General features: G+C 35.3%; 1 protein-coding gene across 1 annotated transcript in view; it reads right to left on the reverse strand.

The window, feature by feature from the left end:
• NAALADL2 (N-acetylated alpha-linked acidic dipeptidase like 2) overlaps positions 1–22255 on the reverse strand; it is a 977694-nt gene that overhangs the window by 41945 nt on the left and 913494 nt on the right. Inside the window, exon 13 of the mRNA XM_030931975.1 lies at positions 7676–7874. Coding sequence (XP_030787835.1) covers positions 7676–7874 — 199 coding nt within the window. The remainder of the gene's footprint in view (positions 1–7675; positions 7875–22255) is intronic.

Consider the following 22255-nt stretch of genomic DNA (forward strand, 5'->3'; position numbering starts at 1 on the left):
CATCAATATCAAAAGAGACGAAGAAGACCATTACATAATGGTAAAGGGATCAATTCAACAGGAAGAGCTAACTCTCCTAAATATATATGCACCCAATACAGGAGCACCCAGATTCATAAAGCAAGTCCTTAGAGACTTACAAAGAGACTTAGACTCCCATACATTAATAATGGGAGACTTCAACACTCCACTGTCAACATTAGACAGATCAACGAGACAGAAAGTTAACAAGGATATCCAGGAATTGAACTCATCTCTGCACCAAGCGGACCTAATAGACATCTATAGAACTCCCCACCCCAAATCAACAGAATATACATTCTTCTCAGCACCACATCACACTTATTCCAAAATTGACCACATAATTGGAAGTAAAGCACTCCTCAGCAAATGTAAAAGAACAGAAATTATAACAAACTGTCTCTCAGACCACAGTGCAATCAAACTAGAACTCAGGACTAAGAAACTCAATCAAAACCGCTCAACTACATGGAAACTGAACAACCTGCTCCTGAATGACTACTGGGTACATAACGAAATGAAAGCAGAAATAAAGATGTTCTTTGAAACCAATGAGAACAAAGATACAACATACCAGAATCTCTGGGACACATTTAAAGCAGTGTCTACAGGGAAATTTATAGCACTAAATGCCCACAAGAGAAAGCAGGAAAGATCTAAAATGGACACTCTAACATCACAATTAAAAGAACTAGAGAGGCAAGAGCAAACACATTCAAAAGCTAGCAGAAGGCAAGAAATAACTAAGATCAGAGCAGAAGTGAAGGAGATAGAGACACAAAAAACCCTCCAAAAAATCAATGAATCTAGGAGTTGGTTTTTTGAAAAGATCAACAAAATTGACAGACCGCTAGCAAGACTAATAAAGAAGAAAAGAGAGAGGAATCAAATAGACGCAATAAAAAATGATAAAGGGGATATCACCACTGACCCCACAGAAATACAAACTACCATCAGAGAATACTATAAACGCCTCTACACAAATCAACTAGAAAATCTAGAAGAAATGGATAATTTCCTGGACACTTACACTCTTCCAAGACTAAACCAGGAAGAAGTTGAATCCCTGAATAGACCAATAGCAGGCTCTGAAATTGAGGCAACAATTAATAGCCTACCCACCAAAAACAGTCCAGGACCAGATGGATTCACAGCTGAATTCTACCAGAGGTACAAGGAGGAGCTGGTACCATTCCTTCTGAAACTATTCCAATCAACAGAAAAAGAGGGAATCCTCCCTAACTCATTTTATGAGGCCAACATCATCCTGATACCAAAGCCTGGCAGAGACACAACAAAAAAAGAGAATTTTAGACCAATATCCCTGATGAACATCGATGCAAAAATTCTCAATAAAATACTGGCAAACCAGATTCAGCAGCACATCAAAAAGCTTATCCACCATGATCAAGTGGGCTTCATCCCTGGGATGCAAGGCTGGTTCAACATTCGCAAATCAATAAACGTAATCCAGCATATAAACAGAACCAAAGACAAGAACCACATGATTATCTCAATAGATGCAGAAAAGGCTTTTGACAAAATTCAACAGCCCTTCATGCTAAAAACGCTCAATAAATTTGGTATTGATGGAATGTACCTCAAAATAATAAGAGCTATTTATGACAAACCCACAGCTAATATCATTCTGAATGGGCAAAAACTGGAAAAATTCCCTTTGAAAACTGGCACAAGACAGGGATGCCCTCTCTCACCTCTCCTATTCAACATAGTGTTGGAAGTTCTGGCTAGGGCAATCAGGCAAGAGAAAGAAATCAAGGGTATCCAGTTAGGAAAAGAAGAAGTCAAATTGTCCCTGTTTCCAGATGACATGATTGAATATTTAGAAAACCCCATTGTCTCAGCCCAAAATCTCCTTAAGCTGATAAGCAACTTCAACAAAGTCTCAGGATACAAAATTCATGTGCAAAAATCACAAGCATTCTTATACACCAGTAACAGACAAGCAGAGAGCCAAATCAGGAATGAACTTCCATTCACAATTGCTTCAAAGAGAATAAAATACCTAGGAATCCAGCTTACAAGGGATGTAAAGGACCTCTTCAAGGAGAACTACAAACCACTGCTCAGTGAAATCAAAGAGGACACAAACAAATGGAAGAACATACTATGCTCATGGATACGAAGAATCAATATCGTGAAAATGGCCATACTGCCCAAGGTTATTTATAGATTCAATGCCATCCCCATCAAGCTACCAATGAGTTTCTTCACAGAATTGGAAAAAACTGCTTTAAAGTTCATATGGAACTAAAAAAGAGCCCGCATTGCCAAGAGAATCCTAAGTCAAAAGGACAAAGCTGGAGGCGTCACGCTACCTGACTTCAAACTATACTACAAGGCTACAGTAACCAAAACAGCATGGTACTGGTACCAAAACAGAGATATAGACCAATGGAACAGAACTGAGTCCTCAGAAATAATACCACACATCTACAGCCATCTGATCTTTGACAAACCTGAGAGAAACAAGAAATGGGGAAAGGATTCCCTATTTAATAAATGGTGCTGGGAAAATTGGCTAGCCATAAGTAGAAAGCTGAAACTGGATCCTTTCCTTACCCCTTATACGAAGATTAATTCAAGATGGATTAGAGACTTAAATGTTAGACCTAATACCATAAAAACCCTAGAAGAAAATCTAGGTAGTACCATTCAGGACATAGGCATGGGCAAGGACTTCATGTCTAAAACACCAAAAGCAACAGCAGCAAAAGCCAAAATTGACAAATGGGATCTAATTAAACTAAAGAGCTTTTGCACAGCAAAAGAAACTACCATCAGAGTGAACAGGCAACCTACAGAATGGGAGAAAATTTTTGCAACCTACTCATCTGACAAAGGGCTAATATCCAGAATCTACAAAGAATTCAAACAAATATACAAGAAAAAAACAAACAGCCCCATCAAAAAGTGGGGAAAGGATGTGAACAGACATTTCTCAAAAGAAGACATTCATACAGCCAACAGACACATGAAAAAATGCTCATCATCACTCGCCATCAGAGACATGCAAATCAAAACCACAATGAGATACCATCTCACACCAGTTAGAATGGCAATCATTAAGAAGTCAGGAAACAACAGGTGTTGGAGAGGATGTGGAGAAATAGGAACAGTTTTACACTGTTGGTGGGATTGTAAACTAGTTCAACCATTATGGAAAACAGTATGGCAATTCCTCAAGGATCTAGAACTAGATGTACCATATGACCCAGCCATCTCACTACTGGGTATATACCCAAAGGATTATAAATTATTCTACTACAAAGACACATGCACACGTATGTTTATTGCGGCACTATTCACAATAGCAAAGACTTGGTATCAACCCAAATGTCCATCTGTGACAGACTGGATTAAGAAAATGTGGCACATATACACCATGGAATATTATGCAGCCATAAAAAAGGATGAGTTTGCATCCTTTGTAGGGACATGGATGCAGCTGGAAACCATCATTCTTAGCAAACTATCACAAGAAAAGAAAACCAAACACCGCATGTTCTCACTCATAGGTGGGAACTGAACAATGAGATCACTTGGACTCGGGAAGGGGAACATCACACACTGGGGCCTATCATGGGGAGAGGGGAGGATGGAGGGATTGCATTGGGGAGTTATACATGATATAAATGATGAATTGATGGGTGCTGATGAGTTGATGGGTGCAGCACACCAACATGGCATAAGTATACATATGTAACAAACCTGCACGTTATGCACATGTACCCTAGAACTTAAAGTATAATAAAAATAAGAAATAAAAAATAATAAAACATTACAATTCAGAAAAAAAAAAAATTTATTTCTTGACTACCACAAGACAATACTTTCTCTCTTCACTGAATCACAAATCACAAAAGTACTTCTTGACTGTAGTATTCATTGGGTACTTTGAGTAAATATTCTGTACCTGTATTTGATATATAATTTATGTATTTTAGCTCTTGAATTAAATTAAACTCCTTGAAGGTAGGGATCTTATATTGCCAGTTTCCAGCAGTATTGCAGAGAGCAGCATTCAATGAGGAGCCAGCTTTAGATGCAACATCATAGGATTCAAAATCTTTGAATCCTCTGTTTCCAGATTATTGGAAATATTATTCTGCATATTCCAAAAATAATATTTTCCAATATTTAGTGGCACTTTTATTGAGACGATAATTTTTGGGACATGATCTAAATGCAAAGTGAAGTATTTGGCTTTATACAGTAAAGTTCTGTCAAGAACCTTCTTAAAATGCAAATCATTTTTCACTTCTTTCTTGTGTGTTAGATGAGAATTCTATATGTCCAATGGGTTAAAGAGTGAGATTCTTATGTGAATAACATCTCTAAAGACTGTTTAACATTAAAAAGAAATTGAACCCTGTTCACCAAATGTTCTTTTGTACAATATAATTAACAATTTTATTTTATCTCTATATAATTATCGCTATAAATAATCAATCTACTTTTCATTTGCTTCAACTCAAATTTTTACTTTGAATATTTCCTTCCCCATTGAGAATGTGCTTATAAGCACTGAGAGTGGAAATCCTATTGTAATTTTGAAATGTTTGCATCAATAATTTTTAGAAATGTGAATTAGCTATCAAGTAAAAACATGAAGTAGGATGATTTGTTATGTATTTTATAAATGAAGTACAAATTTGTGACAATTTTGAGATAAAGGTCAGTCAGATACATCTAAATGAAAGTAATCTATTTACACTGTTTTAGTATATCTATGTATACACACATAAATTAATATATATAAATCAATAAATTAACATGAATTAATAGAGCTAAGGAAAAGAAAGGCAGACATGTATCCCTTCAATAACTATAGTAATAGTTTAGCACAATTTCAAATAGTGAACCAAAAACTTTCACTCCTAAAGTTTGTTATATGAGTTAGCACATTATTATAATCAACACTTTGAGTCTTGCATAATGATAACACAAGGTATATGTAATTACATTACTAACAGGAAAAAAATGTTTAATCATTTTTAACTCAGGGGCAGACAAATATCTACTTTTCTACTCAAAATGCATGATCAAGTAAATTGAGTTCATAAACATTTTTGAAAGGATAATAAAAAGTTTACCAGATGCATAATTTAAAACATAGAAGGGTCTTCCATTTCCAGTGCAAGTGCCAAAAAAGACAAATGGGGAAAGCTTACTATGCTATACAAAACTATGTTCTTTCCATATAATTTGTGATAATTTCTGAATTTTTCTTAAAAGTAAATAGACTAATTTACAAAATATATTTTAAAAACCTAAGTTATCTACTTTATGACTTTCTAATAATGCTAGATTTAATAATGTGGTTTCATTTTTCTCCTCAGTAATTATTACATCTAGCATTATATTTATTTAATTACTTTGTTCATTCTGTTTCCCCATTCCCACCACTAGAATATACCTCATCAGGGAAGGTAACTTAAGGTGACAACTATGTCCCTGATGCTTAAAAAAATACAAGGAGCTTACAAAGTGTCTTAACTATATCTTTAAACTCATACCTTTATGAGTTTAAAATCATAAAGAAAAATTATCAAATACCAGGCTTTAAAAACGTCTTTTATTATAAAGGAGTCTCATTCCACCATCTCCTTTTATAGATATAGAAATTAAGATGTTGAAAGATTAAGTGACATGTGAGGTCACAGAACTTTAGTACTAATGGGCACCTTAAACCTCATGTGGTCCAAATATTCAGGTGTTTAGGGCCACCCAGCCTATTGTTTAATGTCTGCAGTGATAAGGCTTTTGCTGCTTTATAATAGCAAAACATTTATTCTTTTACTTTTTTCTCATATGTAATTAAGATTTCTATACCTGTACATCAGTTCTTTAGTCCTAGTTAAAACCTTTGTTTATACATAGTATGTCTAGACCAGGGTATATCATGAGAAGAAGCAGGAGGCAAAGAGATACTGGGGAAAGAATGGAATAGGAGGACTGTTTAGGCCAGAACTTTCATTCTTAAAGGGCCACAAATTTAGACTTCCACACTACATAAAATTACACATACATGCATACACATACTCACATATACACATATATAAAATATATATACACAAATATATACATATGTATACTATATACACACATATACATATACTAAATATGTCATATAATACATTACATATGTATATATTAAACAGAAGAGTATGTATTTATATGTTGTGTCTCATAGAATTATCAGTTAAATAAAAACTGTTTAAATATGCCATAATCTTTTTCTAAAACGTGTAGAGATTCAGGAGGTACATGTGCCGGTTTGTTACATGGACATATTATGTAATGGTGAAGTCTGGGCTACTAGTGTACCCATCACCCAAATAGTGAACAGTGTATCCAGTATGTGACTTTTCAACTCTCCCTCTTTTGCAGTTTCCAGTGTCTGTTTCGCTCTGTATATTCCATCTGTATCTATCATTGATCTCCAATTCATGTGTGAGCACATGTGGTATTTGATTTTCTGTTTCAGAGTAATTTCACTTAGGATAGTGGACTCCAGCTCTATCCATGTTGCTGCAAAAGACGTGATTTCATTCCTTTTGATGACTGCTTAGTATTCCATAGAGTACCTACACCAAATTTTTAAATCCAATCATATGTTGATAGACACTCAGGTTGATTCTACGACTTCACCATTGTGACTAGTCCTGTGATAAACATATGAATACAAGTATCTTTTTGATATAAAAAATTGTTTTCCTTTGGGTAGATATCCAGAAATTAGCTCTCTGGGTTGAAAGGTAATTCTATTTTTAGTTGTTTGAGGAATCTCATACTGTTTTCCAAGTATATATAAAGGCTATACCAATTTACATTCCTACCAACAGTGTATAAGCATTACTTTTTCTCCGCTTTCTCGCCATCTGTTATTTTTTGACTTTAATAATAATCATTCTGACTGGTGTAAGATGGTTTCTCATTGTGGTTATAATGACGTGGTTTTAGGATGATTGATGGGTACCATAATCTTTTAAACTTCATGTTTTCTTCATTTATCTTCTACTATATAAGGAACTTCAAAAACAAAGCCATATTGTACTTATAGTATTCTCTGAATCTGTATCTAATCTCCCTTCCATATAATTGTTAATATGTTTTCAGAGGGCATTCCATGTGACTCTCCAACCAAACAAGCCTAATTCTTCAGTTGTTTCAATATCCATCTAAATCCCGCTTTCTCCTAAATATTAAACTTATTGAACGCCAACATAAAAATGTAGTTTCCAGGATTAAATACATTAATCTAGATGGGATCTTCATAGGAAAAAATAGCATGGGTCTATTCCCTGATCTAGTCAAGAAAGTACATTTCTCTCAGTGCAACCTATAATTCTATTTGCTTTTCCATTGGCCGTATCACATTTGACTCATATTGAAATTAATGTAAGACAATTCTTACTCATTTTCTCTGTGCTACTGCTAAGCCAAGTTTCTGTTATTTTATATTTCTGCAGTTTAATTTTTCTTTTGGGGGGGAAGTTCCTCAAATGAGTAACTGCTTTATAGTTTCCTTTTAAATACTGTTATGTTCATAGAAGATATATATTCTGAAAGTTAAACATAAACATTTAATTTAGGGCAAAAAATATAATTTTTGAGACATGCATCCTACCTATAAAAACCTGGTGGCACCTGCTTCACCAGAAAGCTTTTCTCCATGTCTTGGAGAATGTCATTCAGCATCCGGATGCGGCTGGATGCTCTCTCCTTGGGATCATTAGCAGGTCGCATCTCATCAGACTGAAAAAGTTCAGCACTCTCCCGCAGGCGTGACGCCATGGCTAACAGTTGAGGGGTGTTGGGTTGATCACCTGGAGAAGATAAATGAGCCCATCTCAGAAGAGACATTCTCACGGGAGGAAATTAAGCATTTTCCCATCAGGACTCTAAGTTATAAACCAGACAGACCACTGAAGAAGGAAGAGGAAATTGTCATTGACAGTTCTCTCTCTCTCTCTCTTTTTTTTTTTTTTTTTTTGTCACTTGACAAAAGCAAGGGTATATGTATTTGAACCTTACCTGTTCAAGGAAAAAGATTCAGTATCAAGTAAACTTTGAGAATATATTTATTTTGCCCAAAGCATTCTGTCTAAACTTGTTTTTATATTCTACTAAACTAAGTTTATAACTGCTCATAATAATAACAATGGTAAATATGTACAGTACTGATTGTTGAAGGATTGCTATATTCCAGGCACTATGTCTTTAATACTGACCAAAACTTGCGTGTCACATTTCACAGAAGACGAGAACTAAGTAAGGTCAGAAAATTGTCATAGGTTATCAAGCAAGTAAATAACAGGACAGAATTAGAAGTTTGATCTTTCTGGCTCAAAAATTTATGTTCACCAGAGAGTAAACTGTATTTCAGGGAAGAAAATAAAAATTGAATTGTGATCTTTTCTCTTGAGAACCTGAGATATGTTACTATATGTTGTCATGTGTATATTGGGTTCTTTTTCTTTTTTCGTTAGAAATGTCCTGAAATGTGAGGTTGAAATATATCTTTGACCTAAGAATACACTAAAAACTATTTTATGTAGTGTTTGCATTGTTTTGTTTTACTTTGCAGGTTTGTGTTTGTTTTTGTTTCTTTTCCAATTGTTAGCGTAACTTACTAAAAGTCATTCTGAAAAGAATGGTGGTAGCAAAGGTCCACAGGACATACCTTTGACAAAGAGAAAGGCAACACTAGTATAGTTGTCCACTGAATTCTAGAGGCAGTCCATTTGAGTTTAAATCTCTGCTCTACCACTTAGTATCTATGTGATATTGGTAAAGTTATTGAGCCTCAGTGCCCTCATCTATAAAACGAATATAATAATTGTACCTGCTTCATGTAGTAATGCAATAATAATGTTATAATAGTACCTGCTTCATAGATTTATTTATAGAGGATTAAATGATTAATACTTGTTCAGTATTTCCCTATGGGTAAGCACTTCTCAGCTGATGTGATTCAAGACTTTCTTTAAAAATCATTCTCTCACCATGTCATGAAAGGGGCATTTCCTTGCATCTTCTTCTAGGTATCTCACCATTAGAATCAGCGTTTAAGTGAGACAACAATTACTGGTATCATTCTCAGGAGACTAGGTACAACTGACTTCAACAAGACTGGCACATCACTACAGAGGATCACTTCAAGTCAAGGTAATGAAGGAAGGTAGAGCTGGATAACCTAAATTGGCAGTTTGAAAGGCTGACATTGAGACAGACAGATGGTGTGATGAATGGAGGCCTCCTGAGGCCTTCACTAGGAGAAGTCCTGGGCAAAAGGGAAACATCACAAAAGGACTCTCTTAAGTAAAATCCAAGGGTTACCAGTTCCCATTATACTTGGTTCTTATGAAAAATGCAGATTCCCAGAACTATTGATTCTTTCTAGGGGCGGAGCCAAGAATCTTGATTTCAATATGCTACTCAGATTATTCTATACATATTTAAGAAAAATTACAGAGAGGTGATATGCTAAGAAAAGGAAAACTAGGTTATATGTATAGCTGATACATTAAATATGTTTGTCATAGAACTACCAACTTCTAAAATAATGATAACTTTTTATTCTCACCTTCCTTTGATGGAGACTGTTTTACATTTCAATGTCTTTAGTGCCCAGCATGGTGTTGAAATTCAATAATTGTTTACTAAATAGCAAAGTAGGTTCAATAAAGTATGTTTAGAAAAAAAATCTGATAACAAATAAAAGCATGTAAAGAGACAAGTAGTTTTATAAGGGCTACAAAGAGATTCACAGGTAGGATTACATGAAATGTTCTTAGAGAACATAGTCATTTTTGCTAATTTTCAATATTCCACAATCTAGTTAAAAATTGTGGTAGAAGGAGAAATAATGCTTGAGGCTAATATGTAGCTCCCTGTTCACTGAAATTAACAATAAGAATAAAATCCATTTGTAGGAGTTCACAAGGTTTTGACATTTGATGTTTCCAAAGTGCATTTCACATTCGTTAATTATCTCATTTGATTTCACAACAAAATGAGGTTGCAAGAATGGGTATTTTAGGTCATCTGGAAAACCTAGCCCTGAATAACTTACTCAATGCCATTTTATGAAAATAGTTTATCCTAAATTTTGATGGTTCAGCAAAGTTAATGCATAGATAACTTCCAGGGAGTCTCTCTGCACAAGGAAAGAATAAGATGGATACAGCACATTTAGATTATGCTAGAAAGACTGAACAACAGAAAAAACAAGTTCGACATCCTTGAGAGTCTTCCATTTAAGAAAGAAAAATCTGTTCTGATCTAACGTACATTACAGAATTGAACACATTACTACTGAATCAAGTGAGACAAATTGTACCATTCTACCTTATTTAGCTTTAAATGAATTTACCTTTCATGGTAGTACGGACGTAGAGAACTGACAGTTTTAGGAACTGACTAGCTCCAGAAAGGACCCTGATAGTGGAAACTAGCCACTCACAACACACCATATGCATTACTTCAAGGGTATGAGGTTACAAATTGAAAAGTAGCTCTATCTTCAATGTTCACTCAATCATTTTGATATATAAATGATGCTCCAAAGATTTCTAGTAGCCATTTCTCTGCCAATTAGAGCTTGCTTATTCTTTTAAATCAGACCAGAAAGAAATGTTACCTTTCCTACTTAAGCTTTTGTGACTTCAAATGATTGGTCTTTTATGCTCCTTGGGATTCCTACTAGAATATCGGTCTATTAAGGAAAAGGTTTGTGTCTTTTATTCACTGCCATTTCCCTAGCACCTAAAAGTGACAGTTTTACCACTTAATCAATGAATAATTAACTTATATACTTTTATCATAGCAGCTGCAATATTTTGATCCTTATCTGCCCTCTCTACTCTTTCTGACTGGAAAGAACCCTATATAATCAGAAAATACATTTTATTTCTCTTTGTATCCCCAGATTGTAGCACAATATCTGTTTTATGGTAGTCATTTATTAACACATTTGTTGAGTGAATGGTGAATGATGAGATGTCTTTTTTGAAATGTATTATTATATTAAACAATGTCTACAAAATCATTCAGGGAGATGTTTGGTGCATAATAAGCATCAACAAATGCTATTTCCTTTATTTTCTTAGTAAAAATCCATTGTAATTGCAAAATAAAAATATTTAAAAGAAAAGAGGCTAGTGTAATGATAAGTTAAATTAAACTAAATTGAAATAAAATATGCCCTACAAAAACTCCATAAAAACTACGATTATATAAAGCTTTACTTAACGCATGGTGAATTTCAGAGAAAAGAGGACAAACTGAGGCTGTTCACAGTTCAAGTTTAAAAAATAATAAGTACATTTGAACAAAGAAAATTAACAGGAAGCTAGATATTTCTCTCAGAGATGATTAATACAATTATGTTTAAAATTATATACATGGAGTTTACAGACCAAGGACTTGATATTCAAAAGATAGATTACAGTCTGGTTTACTTAATTGCTATCAGTGTGGTCATGAATAAATTACTTACCACTACTGTCCTTCAGGTTCCTTGGAGAAAATAATCATGTAAGTTTCTAAGTGTATGAATCACTATTTATGCAAGTTTGTGTTATTAGAGCACACAAATTAAACACAAGTTACTACAAACCCATTTTTTTAAGGCATGGAAAAAGTACTGTAACAGCTTTACTGATTTTTTTTTTCCTCAGAGATGTTACTCTTTATCACTTCTTCAACCTGTGCCCCCCCAACCCAATGTATCATATTCCATATTACTTCTTATATAGACTTTAATAAGGATTTCTAATTTTATTTTGCTGTGCTTATAAATTGAGTGCCATTTTTCCCCATGGGCTGCTATCTCAAACTTCTGAAGAACAAAGAAAGAAACAATATAAAGGATAAAGGAATTAAACAGTGAACTTTAAAAAGTGATTCTTTTAGATCATTGCTCCTGGTGAAAAGCAAACCATTAATAAATTTTTATAGTATGGTAGAACATGTTGATTTATTGCAAATATTAAAAATCAAGCTTAATATAATACAATGTAGTTGACTGTCTGCTGAAACTATCTTGATATTATTTGAGACAACTGCAATGAACTTACAAATTTCAAACAAAAATAGTTTGCATTTGTTCTGTTTTCCCTCATCTCAAAGTAAAATACCTGTGTTCAGTAGGTATTTACTGAGTCCTATTTTGTATGTTATTCTGAAAGTATTGAGAAAGAAGCAAAGATATGTAAGATTAAATTTTTAATCTTAATAAATTCCTGATCTAGGTAGAAATGTACATATACATCTAATTATACAATAAGTGTCACATGAAATAAATACACATGAGGATGACTGAAGAGCTCATTGTGTATAAGAATGATCTGACAAGTGTCCAGGGAAGAAGTAAACCTTGAGAGATAGATCATGAAACTGCCTGAAAATCCAGGACATCTTAAATGAACTCTTGAAAATTATGGAATGTTATCTACATTAAAGCAGCTGAGGGAGAGTGTTCCATTTTTAAAAAATATTAATGTCTTTCCATCCTCATCCCTTAGTCCTCACTATTCTAGAGGATGAATCTACCTCTAACCCAAATCCTCCCATTTTTCTGGCTTGTTATGGAAAGAATGGAGCTGGATATTGTAAGAAGTATTCATATTAATTAAAGAGGAAGAAAGAGGGAAGGAGAGAGAGAGGGAGGCAGGGAGAGAAGAAGAGAGAGAGAAATGTTAGTCAATAGATACCAAAATAGATATTGAGATCTAGGCCAGTTAATTCAGGAAAGACTAAGATGTTCTGGGGAAAATAAATGCCTTCTACTCAGGGAATCTTTTGCCTTCTAGCCAACCATCATCCTGCAGCATCCTGCCCTCAAGACAGTTATGAGGCAGTGCGGTGTAGCAGAGAGGTAGAGGGGATTTGGAATCTGATAGACCTAGATTCAAGCCCCAATTCTCCCACTAATTACACATCTGGTTAAGACACAAACTCCTCTGAGGCTCAGTGTCTTAATCTCTAAATTGGACTTAATCCTCAGCTCAGCTCATTGAGCTAGAGTAAGTTAAAATATTATAACAAATGCAAGGAACTTAACACAGTATCTGGAGCTTCGTGGAGTAGCCTCTAAAGTGAGAAACTTCTTCCCAGAAATCTTATTCCTTCTGAGGACCCTTGATACAGGATCCTAAAACACCTTCCAACAGCATGTCACAAGCTCAAAGTCATTTCATAATGGCTTATCCACTATCCACTTAAAGCTTCTAAGACTTCTGGGTTAGGCCATTAACTACAGTAATGACTGTATCCACTGAATTTACACATGCTGCTACCTGCCAGAACCTGGGATCAGCACAAACCACATTTTACCTGAGGTAGTCAATAGCTTGATGCATCTATGGATAAGTTTGTTCTGTCCAAAACTCATGTTGAAAATTAATTGTCAGTGTAATGGCACTGGAAGGTGGAGCCTTTGAGAGGTGATTAGGCTTTGGGGGCTCTGCTCTCATGGGTGGGTTTAATGCCTTTAGAAAGTGGCTTTCAGGAGTGGGTTCTCTCTCTTTGTTTTCCCCTCTTCTGCCATGTTAGAAACAGTGTTCCCCTCCTCCAAAGGATATAGCCTTCTTACAAGCAGAAACTGGGCCCTTACCAGGCACTGAACCTGCCAGCTCCTTGATCTTAGACTTCCAAACCTCCAAAATGGTGAGAAATAAACTTTTGTTCTTTATAAATTACCCAGTTTTGGGTATTCTGTTATTAGCAGCACAAAATGAACTAAGACAATTAGTTTCAACTTAGCATAAACTCCTGGGCATTTACTTTGTTCCCCAACCTCCTGGAAAAATTTAAAACTTTCCCTTCCCTCCTCCTCCCCCTCTCCCTCCATCCCCCTCCCCTCTCCCTCCGTCCCCCTCCCCTCTCCCTCCGTCCCCCTCCCCCTCCCCCATCCATCCCCTCCCCTCTCCCTCCCTCCTCTCCCCCCTACCCCTCCCCTCCCCTTCCCTTTCTTTCTTGACAGGTCTGGCTCTGTTTCCCAGTCTGGAGTACAGTAGTACAATCACAGCTCACTGCAGCGTCGATCTCCTGAGCTCAAGAGATCCTTTTACCTCAACCTTCCAAGTATCTACAGCCAAAGGCTTGCACAACCATGTCCAGCTAATTTTTAAAGTTTTCTTTCAGAGATGGAGTCTTACTCTTTTGTCCAGGTTCATCTTGAACTCCTAGCCTCAAGTGATCCTCCTGTCTTAGCCTCCTATAGTGATGGGGTTACAGATATGAACCACCATGCCCAGCCTATAATTTTCCTGTTCTAAAGAGTGATTTTACTGCTTATTATTATGATCTCTTTGGACTTTCATACTCCAACAAGTTTTAAATTTTAGTTTACTTCAATTTTTCGGTTTTTTTTTTTTTTTTTTTTTTGGCTGTATTTTTAAAGGTGTACTCAATTTTATTTTAAATTAAAAGTGAAATGTACTGGTCATCCTCTAAAACAACATTTTTGTATCAAACAAACGTAGCCTTTTTCTTTAATAGTATTTCCCAGAACCTATTATCCTGTGGATGAGCTTACCACAGTTTTAAAGGTGCTAACAATTGCACAATCATAGCTTAGACTTCACTGACTTGTAGTGACAAGAGAAAGTGTGATTTATGTTCTGCATAATACAGTGGTTAAAAGAGTAGAAGATTATTTGGGGGGAAAAATGTATGTTACCTAATGTCATCTTAAAAATACCTTGTGGTATCACTAAAGAAAAGAAAAGAAATTGCCAATATGATTTCAGCCAGAGTCAACGCAGTTCTTTTTATCATACATTTTCTATTCTTCATGCTGCTTTTTTTAGTATGAATCACAATGAATCATCTCAGCTGGTGATTTAAAGATGTTAAACAAACAACTCAGGTAGTGAAAAAATGTGAGAGCGATTGCACTGTTGATACTCAAATAATCTAACATAGATTTTATAATGCATAGATAAAAAGATATTATTTAAGGGTGAAATATGCCAGAAAATAATGGGTAATTATAGCTAAACTGAGTAAAACAGAAATCTTATTGCAAAGATGCCAAAGTGATAGGTTTAGAAGGATTAGACTGGTTACTTTAAAACAAAATAAGCAACATATTTCTGCATTCTAAAGATTATCCAGTAATCCAGGCAGCCAATGCAGATGCAAATCTAGCAAGACTTTCAACTCATTGCATGCAGTGGGTTCCCTAAATTGTCTGTCCATTTGTTGCAGAAATATTACCATGGGCTCTTTTGTGACCTATGTTGTCAGTGTGTTATATTTGTGACTACATGATCTGGCTACCGGCTGCTTGGGAAATATGAGCAAACACATTCCTGAATGAATTAAATTTAGGTGAAGTTTATTCCTATCATTCTCCTGTGGCAGAAAGTTGAAATTGCGTATTTAATATCACATGTGAGTCTAATTGTATATTGGCTACAACAGGAAACTGAAAAAGAAAAAAAGGCTTAAATAAAATTAATCAACATCAAGGCAAGGGTACTTTATGTTCTGTTACAAGCCAAGATTAAAAGTATCTTTACACAAACAAAGAAACCAACAAACATTTTAAAAAGTGTGCCAGTGAGGCAACACTCATAGCATAATGGATTATGGCACTATTCTGTCATGGGCACAGGTTTTATCCTAAAAATACACCTTAGGAAAAAAAAGGTTACAATAGAATAGGCCATTACTATGATGGGAGAATTGGAAAAATAAGTTATTCATCAATTTCAATCAATGTAGTGTCACATATAAAATGTAGGTAACTCAGAAGAAAACTTCAAAGGAATTTGGATGAAGTACTCAGATTGGAGAAGCAAATGATGATCACAATGGGAAGCCGTGTGAATAGCAACAAATTGTGAGACAGAAGATAAACAAAAGGAAAAAAGGAACAACATGCTTATGATAATAATTAAGGGACATTAGGTGATAATAAATATGAGATCAAAGAGAAATGGTGAGAAAGAAAAACTAGTTTTGAAGACATACTCTGACAATGGGGAGACAATCAGACTTAAAGAGCCAGTTGCCTCAAATACTTTTTTGAACTAAGTGTGGATTACCAAATCAGTATGCCAACTATTTCCATAGCATTTACATTGCATTAGATATTATAAGTAATCTAGACATGATCTGAAGTGTGTTAGAGGATGTGCACAGGTCATATGCAAATCCTACACCATTGTTTATGAAGAACTTGAGCATTCATGGATTTTGGCATTTGAGAGAATTCCTGGAACCATCTATATAAAAATGTAATGGGGATTGAGACTAAATGTAGTTTTAGGCACTTGCCTCCAGTAGATGGCTAACCTTTTATTAAATTTCTCTATTTATTTGAGCAAACAAGATAAGATACTTTTCATTGAATGTTTTAGAGTTGAAGTCCTTGTCAAATGAAAAAGCTAAGCTTTAGAAATGCCAGCTCAGGTCAAACTGCTAGAAATCTAACATGATGCAGAATTCCCATGAGAACAAAATCTTTTATTGGAACTGTCTGGATTTTAGTCAGGCTGCCTTGGACTTCTGAGGGAGGGGACAGGATTGAGGACCCAGTGTACTTCACTATCTACTGGACAGTCCAGAGCTGGAATTGATAGTAATTAAATCAAAATTGAAATAGAATCATGCAATCTATATAGTGTATAACTTAATTTTGCTGGTTGGGAAACTCACTTTTTATTTTTCAGAAAGAAAAAACATATGCGATAGATCTCAATCACTTGCAACTGTTAAAAAAAAAAAAAGTAACACTTAAAAATTGAAACTACAAATCTAACAGGACACAGAATGCTTTCCTTAGTGTGATCATCACCTTGAAATACTATCCTTTCTTCAAAAATGAAGTGATTGACGCTAATGAATTATCAGAGTTAATAAAAAAAGAAAAAAGTCAGACCAAATTCTCATTGTCAGTTATTCAAAGAACAGGAGGAAATGCTGCCAGCAACTATTTTACATTTAGTGAGATAATCAGGAGGTGGCAATAAGCCACAGAGTTCAAAATTATGTTTCCTGCTGAGTCTGGCTTGCACTAAATAAATGCGTACATAGCTAGATCAAATGAAAATGACTTTTACTTTATTTAGCCATATGAAGTCTTTATGATAATGCCATTTAAGAAATCTGATGAAGAAAAATAGCATATATTAAGCAAGAAACATCAGAATTACACAGACATTAATTGTTTTAAAGTGCTGTTTTAGACATTAAGAAGTGGATAAGGTGAGAAACAGCAAATTTAGTAAGATTATTATGCACTTACTCTTTAGTCTGCTCTAAGGTTCAAGGGTAGGGTTGTATTTTGTTTGTTTTTGATACCTTCCTCTGCCCCTGCAAACTAGTATCATTGCATTCTAATGCAGTTTTTGGACATACAGTTAGCAACTGTAGATTGAAAATACTTGTGAAAAAAAAGGTTTCTGTACTATCATATGCAGACTATTTTTTCTTGTCATTATTTCCTAAGCAATTCAGTATAACAACTATTTCCATAGCATTTACATTGAATTAGATATTATAAGTAATCTAGAGATGATCTAAAGTGTGTTAGAGGATGTGCACAGGTTATATGCAAATACTACACCATTTTATATGAAGAACTTGAACATTTATGGATTTTGGTATTTGAGAACCAATTCTCCATGGATACCAGAGGAAAATTTGATTTATTTTTTGTCACAAGTATTGATTCATCTGAAGTATATCAACTATCTTATCCATCACTATTTACACTATATCTACATATACCACAAATAAATATTCATTCTCCATTATGTGCTTGGCATTGACCAAATATTAAGAGCCAAGGTCACTCAGTCAAAATGAGCTTTCAAGAACCATCCAATAAATCAACCCAAACAAATTATTCACTGGTAAATTATCCTTCTTTCTGGTGGTTGTGAGAATGGTTGAGAATGGTCTGCTGCTACTGTAAACTAGTGTAATAAATAAGCAAGATGGCCGGTTGTCAAGTGGTAAAAATTACACCACTGAAAATGCAATTGGGCTTCAGAGACCTTCGTATTTATACTGTTTGCAGTAAGGAGAAACAGTATTTTATAGTTCAGCCTTGAAGGTCACTTTTTTTTTTCACTGTAATTGAGAATTTAAGAGTAATCACTGTGAACTCTCATAAAAATAAGAAAAATATCAACAATTTAAGCTTGTATTAAGCAGTAAAATTCTGTTTCATTTAACACAGTACAAGAGTTCTGTTTAAGCTAATGAACTTTTCTAGCATTGTAGCTAAAATTAAAACTGCAATATTTATTTAGGTGTTGATAAGTGGTTTCCATTATTCACACATTAGACCTTTACTGTATTCCATTTTTAGAAGTAAGTTATAACTAAAATAGAACTGATGCCTACAATTTAGCAAATATTTGAATAATCTTTGACCATGATTATTTTAAGTCACGAAAAGTAAAATACAAAAATGCGTAGTTTACAGGTGTAAATTTATATTAATTTTATCGAACACACAGGACATGGTAAAATAATTTTTTGGCCTATTTTGTTTGGTTACATTTTGTTTTGCTTTGCTTTGATTTTTCTAATATGGGCACATCTCAAGTCTGGCCTCATCTTTCTGAGTGAAAGTGACAGGAAGACCCAAAGAATTTCACATCCAAAAAAAACTAAGCACATACAACAACCAACAACCAAAGAAAACGTTCTTCATCTTTTGCAGAAGTCTGATATAACTGTAAGAAGCCAAAGTACTCCGGATCATCCATTTGAGAACCTTGTATTTTAGGGACAGATTCATCTAGATATAGTGGTGTCTGGCTTGGAGTGAAAGTCTCCATAGAATCGTTGTGGTTCTGTTTTGTTTTGTTCCTCCTGTGATGACATACACTCAGATATAACTATTAAAGAAAGAGTTATTAATTTCCCTGGCCTATTCTGAGAATATTTTCTTTCCCTTCTTGCTTTAATCGAAATCTGGTTCTCCCATAATGATATCACTTGCATTTTAGCTCTCGTAGGCAGCAGTGCTTTTTCACCCTGTGCTTTTGAACCACCAACCCTAGAAGAATAATATAAGGTGTTTCTAGATCACCACTCATTCTTTGAAGATTTTTATCTCCTGACTCATCATCACTCACTCTTATACAACTTTTAAGTATTTGCAATTTCAATATCCACATAGAGATACTCTCTTTTCTTTAGCCTCTTTTCTTCTAGCAACCACGTACCACACTCTCATGGTCATACACTGGCCTGGACACTGTCCTTACCCATGTCTGCACTCTATGATCTCATTTTCACAAATCCAACTTGCTGACTATCCACCTCCTGCCTTGTCAGCTCACGTGTTGTCAATTCTTCAATCTCATCGTGACATGAAGTCTGTTGGTCCTACCTCCTTTTCACTAGCCTTCACTCCCTTCGTAACCTCACTTTATTCCAACCCCAGTTACAACACTTCAGTCCATCATAATGCATTCATTACATACATCCTTTATGTACATCCAGTTTTCTTCATCCTATGCAGTTCATTGTCCTTCTCGCAGAAAAGATCTAGCCCTGGTTAAACACAACTCTGCCTGTTCTATGCCTGTAATAGGGTTTAGGACACCCTACCCTAAAATATGGCACCTTGCAATTGAGGAAGCAATAGAAACAAGATGCTGTCTTTGACCTTCTCCTGGCCCTCTGCCCTGAAGCAGGCCATAAAATAATTATCTGGGCCGGTCATGGTGGCTCATGCCTGTAATCCCAGTACTTTGGGAGGCCAAGGCAGGTGGATTACCTAAGATCAGGAGTTCAAGGAGAGCCTGGCCAACATGGTGAAACCCCATCTCTACTAAAAATATAAAAATTAGCCAGGTGTGGTGGTGCATGCCTGTAACTCCAGTTACTTGGGAGGCTGAGGCAGGAGAATCACTTGAACTCAGGAGGCAGAGGTTTCAGTGAGCTGAGATTACGCACCGCAACACTGCACTACAGCCTTGGGCAACGAGAACGAAACTCTGTCTGGAAAAAAAAAAAAAAAAAAAAAAAAAAGAAAAAAAAAGATTTGTCTGACCTTCCTCTGAAGTAAGACAAAACTTTTATTCCAGAGACACCCTCCCTACACCTGGAGAAAAGAAACATACTTGTCCTCAAAGAGATAGAGACACTGAGAATAATCTGAACAGAAATCTTACTAAATTCCCCCCAACTTATTACAATTAGATCATATCTTTTTTTCTTCTAATCATACTTCTGAACTCTTCATCAAACTTAGCATAAAAGTACACACATTTCCCTCTTTCTTTGGGTCTTTGTTTCTGAAGGCTCCTGTGTCATGCAAAACTTACATAAACTCGCATGCCTTTCTCTTGTGTGAGAGGAAAATAAATCTCAGGACATTCAAATCACTAAGCCAAAGGGCAAAGTCAAGCTGAGAACTGTGTCAGGCAAACCTGCCTCCCATTCTATTCCTACATATGTATCTATAAAGACTGGAAAAAAGCTACATACCTCCCTTACAAGGAAATTCCTTGTGGACAAAGGAGAGACAGAACTTAGTCATCCCTCTGCTCACACGAGACAAATGCATATCTGATTGCTGCCCTTGCCGTACCTTTTCACTAAACCAGACTAAGGCATAAGTGATTATTCCTGTAAATTGTTTATTGAGTGAAAGGTTAATCAGAAACTAAAAAGACTTGTAACTTTTTGTGTCTTATCTACCTATGACCTGGAAGTCCCCTCCCTCCTTCAAGTGGTCCCGCCTTTCTGTAACAAACCAATGTCCATATATTACATATATAAATTGATGTCTGAGTCCTGTGTCATGGGTGCATCATTAATGTTGAAAAATAATCTTTCTAAGTGGACTGAGACCTATCTTAGATATTTTGAGTTCACACTTGTTAATGTGTCTTTTGTTATAGGCATCTCAACCATCAACCTAGTGATAAGTGAGGAAAGAAATTTTTTCTCCTCTACATTTGCATGCCCCTCTGAAGGCTGGAAAAAATCCAAAATTACGCTGAATTATCTAATTTATAATATGTATCTCTTCTAGGCTCTTAATGCTGCCCCAAAAAACTTATATTTTCATGATTTTTCACTTTCTTACCTCTCCTAAAAAAAAACCGGTTATTTTATGCTTTTCTAATCTAAAGAAACTTGCCAAGGAACCCCAACACCAAGGTTACCCATCTGCTGTGTATTCTGCCTCCCTTCACATTTTCATGGATGGACTACTGTGTTCCTGCTTTGGTCGAATGTTATGTCCCCCCAAAATTCATATATTTAAATCTTACTCCTATAGTGATGGTATTAGGAGGTGGAATATTTTAGAATTGATTAGTTCGTGAGGCTAGAACCCTAAACAATTAAATTAGTACCCTTTTAAAAGAAACACAAGACAGCTCCCTCAACCCTTCTACCATGTTAAGTTAATAGCAAAAAGATGGCCAACTCTGAAGCCAGAAATGAACCCTCACCAAACAGCAAAACTGCTGATGTCTTGATCTTGGTTATCTCAGTCCTCCAGAATTGTAAGAAATAAATTACTGTTGTTGATAAGCCATCCAATCTATGGTATTTTCTTATAACTGCCTGAATGGACTATGACAGTTCCTAATTAATGCAAAGTCCTCAATCCTTGTGCTTCCCCAACTTAAGAAAACTAGTCCAGTGATTCTCCCTTTACTCTCTTCTGTCAGCAAATTTTACCTCTCCACTAGATCACTGTCAACAAAATAAAAACATGCTACACTTCCTTGACTCCATATTTTTTTTTTTTTTTTTTTGCCACCTATATCACTGTTACAGGAAAGGGGTTCCCATCCAGACCCCCAAGAGAGGATTCTTGGATCTTATACAAGAAAAAATTAAGGGCGAGTCCACAGTGCAAATCAAAAGCAAGTTTATTAAGAAAGTAAAGTGGTGAAGGAACAGCTACTCCATAGACAGAGCAGGACATTTCCTAAAGTAAGAAGAGGAATATGTCTGCCCTAGGTACAATGCTTGTTTATATACAGGATAAAAAAGGTCATGGGGGGATATGCTCTGCTACAAGGGTTTGTGATAAAGGATTAATTTTCTTAATTACTATATTTTGCAAGAATCAATACTGTTGTCTTTAAAGCAAAATTAGGAATGCCTTTGTTCTCAAGATATCGTGATATTGGAACACTCCCAAGTCTGGGTCTGTTGAGTAAACATTATCAATCTGTTCCTTTAACCATAAACATCAAGAGACTAGGAA

This window comes from Rhinopithecus roxellana, chromosome 1, assembly GCF_007565055.1.
Source record: "Rhinopithecus roxellana isolate Shanxi Qingling chromosome 1, ASM756505v1, whole genome shotgun sequence".
Lineage (NCBI taxonomy): Eukaryota > Metazoa > Chordata > Mammalia > Primates > Cercopithecidae > Rhinopithecus > Rhinopithecus roxellana.